General features: G+C 46.6%; 1 protein-coding gene across 1 annotated transcript; it reads right to left on the reverse strand.

Annotated features, from left to right (window-relative positions):
- Positions 1 to 417: 417 nt before the first annotated feature.
- Positions 418 to 5,782, reverse strand: LOC127308907 (tRNA nucleotidyltransferase cca2). The gene is made up of 16 exons (XM_051339821.2): positions 5,548 to 5,782; positions 4,733 to 5,090; positions 4,481 to 4,650; positions 4,283 to 4,400; positions 4,131 to 4,183; positions 3,934 to 3,983; positions 3,514 to 3,612; positions 3,151 to 3,260; positions 2,892 to 3,019; positions 2,621 to 2,696; positions 2,188 to 2,271; positions 1,465 to 1,527; positions 1,225 to 1,369; positions 925 to 1,074; positions 760 to 854; positions 418 to 682 (listed from the first exon to the last, which is right to left on the reverse strand). Exons 1-16 carry the CDS (start codon positions 5,706 to 5,708, stop codon positions 575 to 577), a joined length of 1,968 nt encoding a protein of 655 aa, XP_051195781.1. The 5' UTR covers positions 5,709 to 5,782; the 3' UTR covers positions 418 to 574.
- Positions 5,783 to 9,907: the final 4,125 nt, after the last annotated feature.

The following is a 9,907-nucleotide window of genomic DNA, read 5'->3' on the forward strand; positions in this document are numbered from 1 at the left end:
AAGATGACATGATGCCGGAATAGAAAATTAGAGAAGAAAAAGTGAAAAGCTCAATCCTCACGCTTCCATTGCATTAAGACCTAATTAAGAAAGCAAAAGATCGAGCAAGTGAAATATAGTTGCAGTGCAACGTGATCAATACATACCTCCCTCTTTATATCCAACTTATCTCACGGGAGCAAAGTAACATGGAGCAAACAAATTAGCACTCTCGCGTGTCGCGTGCAACCGTTGAAATCGCTGAGCTCAGCAAGGATATGGGGTTGCTTGACACGGCAGACATCTATTTTTTTCGAGGGTACCCAGACGTCCTACATTAATTTTATAGAAGCAGAGGTTTATGTACGTCCTAAAGAATTATCACGGCCTGTAAGAAACAGAAATGCCTCATTCGTGCTTCGATCTGACCCCGTGACAAACAGGCAAACTGGATTAGGTAATCTCGTTTGATTTACGAGGAGTAATCCAAGAACGAGGATAACTAGCACCGACCGTAATCGGAACAGGCAAAAAAGCTCCAGGTGGCAGGCTGGCAGCTTAACTAGTGCAAACTAGGGCAGCTCAAAATCAGATGCTAGATTTCTAACTTTTGGCGTTTCGACTGCGACTGCTTCATCCAATCGATGCAATCATCCACGGTTCCGTTTGGATGCGCAAGCTGCCACCTGAACACACGTTTTTTCTGCAACAAGGGATGTGTTAACATATTTTGGGCACAATTGATCATGTGAGCACTTACAAGGGAGCTAGGGTGCATACCCATTCTCCAATCTCTGGACCTTTTGGCCGCTGCATGGCTGCCATTATGGTTTCACCTTTGAGCAATGGCTTCCAATTCCACACCTCATCGAGACCTGAACTTAACATGTTATCTCTACATTTGCGGTGACGGGAAAAGTGTAAACCATCATTAATTTACTTTACCTAGATCAGTTATGAAATGCTCAACTTCCATGTACTTCTCTTTCAACCGATCCTGCTGGCTGAGGGCATTTTCAGCTTCTGGATAGTAGTAGAGAATGGATATAGCAAGTGCCACCCGCCAAAAGTCCTTTATTTCAGAAAGTATGACTCCTGAATGCCAAATGTTATGGTCCAAAATACAACTAAAAGGAATAATCTTAGGACTTTGAGATTGGATGCAAATTACTACAAGAGCATGCCTACATGCATCAGACCAGGGCACAAGATAACGGTGGTAAAAACTAGCATGCTGACACTGACCTGCATAAACACGATTCAATGTGTCCGTTGGTAACTCAAGATATACATCTTCCAACTCCTCCTTGAGAGTTCCTGAAGCGACATTTGATTCAAAGAGGAGAAGAAATTCAGCAAACTTTCCGCTGGCAGCATGTATGTCGACAACCTTTAAGCACACAAGAAAGTTAATTTGTTACCACAGTGCACAAGACTGGGAGTCACAAGAGCAAATGTTGCTCAGGGCAACTCAACACAACATACCGATTTAGCAAGACATGCTGGCAGCTTTAATGACTCCTTAACAATATACCTAGTGACCTCAATCTGCAGATGAGACAACAGAAGCAAAAGACTTAAAGACAGTAGCAGATGGATACCATTCAAAACGCACTACAAGGGGCTCTGAGCAGCAGTAGGGTCAGGCTTCAAATGTTGCAATCCCTGTTCACTTCTAGAGACAAGCAGCAATGAGCCATTATGGGGAACCACAAGATGGGCACAAGAGAGAAATCGTAGACTCAAATATTACTCTAATACCCCTGACCATTATACCATTAACATTGCCTACTTTGGGACTTATTTGCAAACGGAGATCGTAAAAAGCAAGGGGACCTATTTCTACATTTCTTGGAGCTGTTAAGACTTTACTTAACCTACGTAGGCTTATCTAAACCCAAGAATAACTGTCTTCCTAGACAGCTACTGTTCTCACTTAATCTAGGTAGATTATAAGCATATAATGTTCAGTTAACTGAAAACTAATGGCCATGTCACACCAAGCCTGCCTTGCCTCTCCAGTCAGCACAGTAATACAGTAATAAACAGAACGGCTTACATGTATTGCTCCTAAGTAAACAGTTTTAGTGAAACTAAGATGACACAAAAAATTGCCTGTTCAATTTATCAAAAAAAAAATTTGCCTGTTCAAATAGATTAAAACCTTGGATTTACACAAGATTGGATGATGCATAACTTAGACGTTACCTTCTTAGATTTCTCGTCCAAGTAGAACATCTTTCGGAGAGGAAAAAAGAGTGCACTATAGAGGTAAAGTTGTCGCTGTTCATCCTAAACACCGTAAAAGATATTTATGTTAGGGAAGGCAAGAGAGAACATATTACAGTCAAACAATTATGTTTTGCCATAATAGCATCGAATCCACAAAAGAGGTAAGAGGAAATTGGGGTAGAAGTTATTATCGCACCAGAGATGCTCTGAATATTAGTAAACAATAATACTGATAAATCATGGACAAGAAAAGACATTGGTACCATTAAGAGCTTTATTTTCGATTTACATATTTCTATATAAATGGCTTAAGTAGTTCACCAGTGAAGCGTTGTCAAGCTCTTACTATGAAGCATTTTAAATAGAAGTAAGAACATATGGAAATCATCTAAGTAAAAACAAAACAGACCAGCAAGGGATGAGAAACGCCATTGTGCAAAGAAATTGCAAAGTTCCAAGCCGCTTCAATGTGTGAAACACAACACCTGCATATACCAGTACAAAATAATAGATGTAACTGAAGTGAACCATGGGTAATAATGGAAATAAGGAGGTATAACTGCACATTGGTATTTTTCTACTATTCCGAATTCCTACAAGTACCCTAATTGGAAATAAAACTGTGTACAATCAGTTGGATCTGAAACACAAAATAAGTAGATGTCAGAACAAAGACACACCGATCATAGTTGTCAAAATTTGGAGGGTTGGATTTTTCAGGGAAAGCAAATGCAACATAAAATAGCCCCAAATCACAGATGTAAGACATTGCTTCAACTGGGCGTCTGCCTGACATCATATGATTAATCTGCACAAAAAAGCATTATCACTAGGGTTGTTTTCCAAGTTCATCAACAATGATAAAGCATTGTTACAAAAAAACAGGAAACAATTAATGAAAGAGATGTCGTCAGATGATAAGTAGTGTAGGCATCAAACCTCCTCGCCAACACGTTCTCTGCTAATCTTGCAGCAAAGTTCCAACTTCACCTTTTCGTCCGAAGCAGCTTCTTTCAACTCATCGGACAATGTAAAGTTGAATCTAGTAGCTGCGAAAGATAACGATGAGCCAATGCAAGAAAAAAAAACATGATGATTCAATTCTAAATTTTGGAATGTCAGATTACATAACTGTGTGTATTTATAGTCCGTGTAATATATGGGTTCTATAAGGGGTTTAGAATATATTTCCATGCCTTTTACGTGTACATATACTAGCCATTGCCCCCAAGAAATACAAGTATCATGCTTCCCTGCCTAGTACATGTATGTTAAGATCAACTAGGAGATGTTTAAACTTACCAAATCGAATTGCTCGAAGAACTCTAAGTGGGTCATCCAAGAAGGTAGCTTTGGGATCTAAAGGAGTAACAATAAGGCCCTTCTTGAGGTCGTCAATACCTTCACAATGCAAAGCAGCTTGAATATTACATGATGGTCCCATAAATTTAGAGTAAAATGCATAGCAAGTAGGGTGTATCATACATGTCCATGAACTTTAAAAATGTGGTTTGGGGTACTCAAACTTGTTAAGTTGACTGTAGGTGAGTCAACATGCCAAACAACACCGAGATAGATGAAGGTTTGGACTAGCACTAAATAACTTAATAAGTTGAAGAATCGACAGCGCACTTTCAAATTTGATGGACATGAGCTGACAGGTTGTATGACGGCACGCACATGAATTTGGTATCTCGTGCCACAGAAGTAGTACAAACTCACCTCTTCGAGTAAAGTCTTCCACACAGTTATCATTGATGTTGTAGAATAAACTGCCAAAATTGTTTTGAAAAGATAAATATGCAGGGATTCTAAGGAATAGGCTTCTTGAAGTCAAATTTATATCAACGTTGTAATGATGAAAGAAAATCTTTCAGATATAACACAAACACATCATTAATGGGGTATCAAGGTATTACCTATTAATTGTTAGGTCCCTACGGTATGCATCTTGTTCAGCAGTGCCACTCTTCTGCAAGTGATAATCAGGTTGTAAAATATCTATCAGTAATAAAAAATACTCAGATATATATGTATAGTGCGCACTGAGGCCAATAAGATAAGTACACACCATGGTAGGAATACGGGTGCTTTCAACGTACGTTTCAGACCTCAAGTTAACAAAGTCAATGTCTCTGCCCAACACAGACATCTTAACAGTTTCCAAGTGCTTGGATCGATCCGGATTGCTGCAAAAAAATCGTAATAATTCAAGTTAATAAGTTACTCATGAGCAAGATTAGCAGCAGCCTAACTAGAATTTGCATACCACCGGATAACATTAGTTCCTCCTTCCAGCTTCTTTCCTTTCTCCTGCTGCTTCTCCCCCACTGTCAACTTCTTCTCCACAAGGAACTCTGTGTATTTGACAGAGAACTCGAGGCCCGTCATATTATTATCAAGGGCAATGTCGATGTCAGCAGGCTGTTCCCCTAATAGCTGCCGAGAATTCTATGTGTTAGTCAGCAGCGAGGCGAGGAGCAAAATTAAGGAGAAAGGAAAGCCAAAAGGAGGATCAAACCTTGTCCCGGACCCAGCCACCGGCGACACGAAGCGTAGTGCAGAGGTCGAAGTGACGGACGACGTCGAGAAGCCGTTGGAAGATCTTCTCCTCTTCCTCTGTCAGCTCTATCACTACGGTCTCCACTACCTCGGCGCCCCGCTGCAACTGCTCCAGTGAATCCGCCCTCATGGCAGAGTTGCCGGAGTTACCCGCGCCTCCCCCACGTACCACCCGCAGGACGCGTTTGGAACATCTCCATGAATTGTTGGCGTCTCGGTGAGCAGCGGAGGGACCGATCGGCAAATCTCCCTGTGCTTTATTGGGTGCGTCCATCGGCAGGCGGAGCCTGGCTTGTTTTCCTTCGTTTCTCTCATAGCTAGTCATCCCAGACCCCCATAGTTAGTCAGTGCAGCCGGTGAATATCGTGGAAAGATAGAAAATTGGAGCTAGCACCAGTCTTTGTGGCAATTGTTGCTAGTTAGTCAGTGCAGCCGGTGAATATCGTGGAAAGATAGAAAATTGGAGCTAGCACCAGTCTTTGTGGCAATTGTTGCACCAAACACAGAAGCAAAACTCTTTTTTGTTGCAGCTGGCACAGATTGTGGTTTTTTTTTTCACATGGCCCAAATGGACCAATTACAAGAAAATAATCTCCTCCCCTTTCTACAATTTCTTTCACCAAAAAAAGCACAATCCAATAAATATTATTGCAACTGAAAACTTCACACCGAGAAATTAAGAAAAGGTTTGCATTTGTACGTCGATTCGAAACCCAAAATTCAGAGGGAGGCAACCTAGGGTTCTTCGGTCCCCTCAGTCGGAGGGAAATATACCTGGTGGAAGGAGCAATGGGGTTTTCGCAATCCGTCGGAACCGTCGCACAAGCGCCGCCGCCACCGTCGCCGAGCCGTATCGTCTGTGCCTCCTCTCCTGGAGACAGCGGGAGGGAAGCGTACCCATTGAACGGGGAGATGAGGTCGCCCGAATCCATCATCCTCGACGCCGGCGCGCAGCCTCCGCCGCCGCCGTGACGCGAGTCCTCTGCTCGTTCTAGTTAGCTCGCGTAGCTTTTTTTTCCCTGTTCGTTCGATTCTGGTAATGTTGTGTGGGCTTGTAGCTGCCTCTGGGGCTACGTGGGCCTGTAAGGGACGAGGCTTATGAATCCGGTCTAGAATTTCTTTTTGCCTAGGGCGCGTTTGGTGCCTGGGTGCCCGCTCGCATCGCCCCGCAAATTTCTGGGCGCAACTCGCGTTTTTACATAGCACGGTTTTTGAAGCATCTCTGGGACAAGTTTTGGAGGAACCCCGATTTGACGGTTTCTTCAGGACCAGGCCATGTCGAGACGAAAATAGACAACGCCGGTTCGCACTGGAGCTTGCTTCGCCTCGGCATGGCGGGAGAAGCCGAAATCCCAGTGGCGTTGCGCGGCAAAGGTGGGGGTAACCTCCCTCTTCGGTTACCCTTTCCATTAGCCCCTCCCAAATTTTGCATTCTCCCAATTTCCTTACCGGTGTCTGCGACCAGATCTGCCAGTGCGCATCTACCCTTCGATCTCCGGCGCCGACCAGAGTCCTCTTCTCCAGCCACGGCGGAGACTGCGCACATCTGTGGCGGCTTTCGGCCATGTCCATCGTCCGCCATGATGGATGTAAGGGGAAACTCCTCTGCTCTACTGTAGTGTTCGATTCATGTTCGTAGAACTGGTTGGGTTCGATAAGACCGCTCGTAATGCATAGATCTTGTTTGAGTAGACCGACCAGCTCCAGCTTGTGCATCACGCCGCAGCACTCATCATTTGCGTACAAGCCTGGATCCTGATGGTGCACAAGAGAGAAGTTAGGCATGCTGCTTATCCTCCTGTGACTTACGGACCTATGATACACCGATATCAGGAGAGGATTGCCAACCTAAACAACATCTATAACTGCAACGACGTAGAGGCCATCCAGATGCTACGGATGAGAAGAGTCCCTTTCTATGCACTTGTGAAAACGTTCAGGGAAAGAGGACTGCTGACGGATAGCACCCACACCTCTGTCGAAGAACAAGTCGCAATGTTTCTTCATGTCATCGGTCATAACCGGAGGTTCAGAGTCATCCATAACACATTCAGGCGATCCACGGAGACTATCTCTCGGTACTTCCAGGTGTTGTACGCAATTAGGGAGCTCAGTGGGAGCACCTTTGTCAGTGAGAGTGGATTTAGTGACCGGGTGTATACGTGAGCACGCGGTCATCACTGTTGGATTCGCTTTAAGATGCTGGCCTCACAAACGGAGCCCAAACGGCGTGAAACATCCTTTTTCTAATCCCACCGCGAGCTGACTTGTTGACTCGAATTGGGCCGCCTCTGCCCACTCTCTCTCCCAACCAGTCCCAACACCTTCGCCGCATCGCGGGGAGGAGGCCGGCGGCGGCGCCATGGAGAAGGGCTTCCAGCACCAGCACCACCTGCTGGGATGCGAGAAGATGAGGGGCACGGCGGGGCTGATGGGCCTACAGAAGCAGAACTCGTGGTCACCCGACATCGAGCGGGGCGAGGCCTGAGAGCGGTGCCGCCGCGGCCTGAGAGCGGTGCCGCCGCGACCTGATGCGCCGGGCGCCCTCGTCGTCCTCGCTCAGCCGCGCGCAGAGCGTCACCGACGACGACCTCGACGAGCTGTGTGGCTGCCTCGATCTGGTCTTCGGGTTCGAGCCGTCCGCGCGTGGGGGAACCGCGTTACCGTCGAGCTGCGTGGCTTCCTCGATCTGGGCTTCGGGTTCGAGCCGTCTGCGCATGGGGGAACCAACAAATTGAGCTCATTGTAACGGCCGGAGCAGCGAGTGGCCGTAACTTGCACGAGCGCGGCCAGCCAGGGCGTACACGGTCGAGGGGAGAGGGCGAGCAGGGCGAACAGGGGCGGCAAACCAAAATAGGAGGTCAAATCGGAAGCCAGAGGAGGCCAAATCGGAGTGTACATGAGCGGCTACCTAATTCCCGCCACCGTAGCTTGGTCGCTGTGGCCGCCGCTTGGAGTGATTGCTCCGGCCAATGCTTCGTGATTGCTGCAAGACATATTACTTGCTCGCCGTGGTTTTTCGATATGGTCTTTGGAGCTGCACTTTCCCAATCGCTGTTTAGATACGATTTACCCAATGCTTTGTATCCTAGGTCCTATATCTGGAGAAATGGCATTAAATATCCATGTTGATCCACGAGTGGGACGTTGAGCCAACGGGGGAAAAGACGCCGACCGCCGAGCGGGACGTTAACATCCGCTAGCCATCGCAGTTTGACTGGAGGTGATTTTGTGCTCCCAACAATTCGTGATTTTCACATGGCGGGGCTGGCGGCGCTCCCCTAGAATCCCAAATCGAGACAATGGGGCTCATGGAGGTGGCAATTGCGAGCCAAATTGGGCCAACGGGAGCACATCAGCAGTGAATCCGCCGGGGTCCAACGGCAGCATCGGCAGGGAACCAGCGGCGCTCCTACCGAGGCGGAAACTGTTGTGGGCAGGTTGGGGATTAGAGAGGAGGAGCGGACGGAGGGGGAAAGGGATGAGCTAGAGCGGCCAGGAGGATGGGTCAACGAGGGAGGAAAGTGTTAAGGGTGAGGCCGTACTAGAAGGCTTATTTTAGAGGACGACGCACAGGGTTATCATCTAACGGATCACAAACGGCCGTTGGACACGTGTCAGACAGTCACCGCGTGCTCACGTATACACCCGGTCACCAGGCTTCTTTTGTCAGTGGTGAAATGATCAAGCCAGCATCAATGAACACAACAACCAAGATCAAGAACAGCTACAAGTGGTTCCCCTATTTCAGGGTGAGTACAAAATCATGTTCCTTCTACCTATCAGATGTGTGCTACTGTCAGAAACATGATTGTGTGCTAATATTTTTACAGGATTGCATTGGGGCTTTTGATGGTACTTATGTCACTGCAAAGGTACCGAGATCAATGTGTGCAGCATTCCGCGAGAGGAAGCACTACACCAGCCAGAACGTGCTAGCAGCTGTGGATTTCGATATGAGGTTCACCTACGTGCTTGCTGGGTGGAAGGGTTCAGCTCATGATGCCAGCATCCTGACCGACAGCTTGTCAAGGCCTGATGGGTTGCAAATCTCTAACGGTAAGTTCTACCTTGGAGATGCTGGATATGCATGCCGACCTAAAATTCGCCCTTCAGGAAAACAAGGTACCACCTCAATGAGTTCTCTGCGAAGCACCGACCTCTGAATGCGAGAGAGTTGTTCAATCTCAGACACTCAAGCCTTAGAGTCACTATTGAGAGGGCCTTTGCTGCATTTAAGAATAGGTTCAAGGTTCTTGACCAGAAACCGTTCCACACATTTGACACTTAGGTAAAGCTGGTCATTGCTTGCTGCATTCTTCACAACTGGATCCTGGGTTGGGGCAAGGATAAGTTCTTCGAAGAGGTTGTCACTTTTGATGAAGTAGAGACCGGCCATGGCGTGGAAGCAGGCGACAATGATGCCTGAAAGGTGAATAGGCAAGAGTGGGCAGACACAATGTGGAAAACCAGAGGCAACACCACCATCTGAGAAGAATTGAAGAAGTGAAGAAGAAGTGAAAAAGTGAAGAAGAAGTGAAGAAGTGGAAGTGAAGAAGAAGTGACGAAGAAGAAGAACCCCTATGATCCCCTATTTCTCGAACCCTTTTCGATCCCCGTTTGTTGAACGACCCCGTTATGATAAACTGCAATTGGTAGTAGCTAGGAAGCCTCGTGTTATGAATTACCATTCGTAGTAGCTAGGGATGATTTCGTCAACTGATTGCAACTATCATGAACTGTGATTTCTGTGTGATGGGAGGTGGTAGCATGGTAAGGCTACCCAAAGTATAGAAGATGTAACCGTAGACATGCGTGGATGGTACCAAATAGGTTTAATATCATCTCCATCGAGATTTGGGCTTGACTGCAGGCAAACAAATAGAAAGTCCTTTTTGGTCCAGGCGATGCAGCCCGACCTACCAAACAACAGGTCAATTTTGGCCTGTGGCTTGTTCTGGACACGCAAGTGAACTTGCACAGCTACGCCAGTGAGCCACGACCCAGGCTACCAAATGCGCCCCTAATGAATCCGGTCCGATAGTCTTGGTGGCTTCAAACTGTTCTATCGCGATGTACCCCAAAAAAAAGTCCTATCTTGAGACTGTACTCGGATGGTTACCAGGATAATAGC

This window comes from Lolium perenne, chromosome 6 (genome assembly GCF_019359855.2).
Source record: "Lolium perenne isolate Kyuss_39 chromosome 6, Kyuss_2.0, whole genome shotgun sequence".
Taxonomy (NCBI): Eukaryota; Viridiplantae; Streptophyta; class Magnoliopsida; order Poales; family Poaceae; genus Lolium; species Lolium perenne.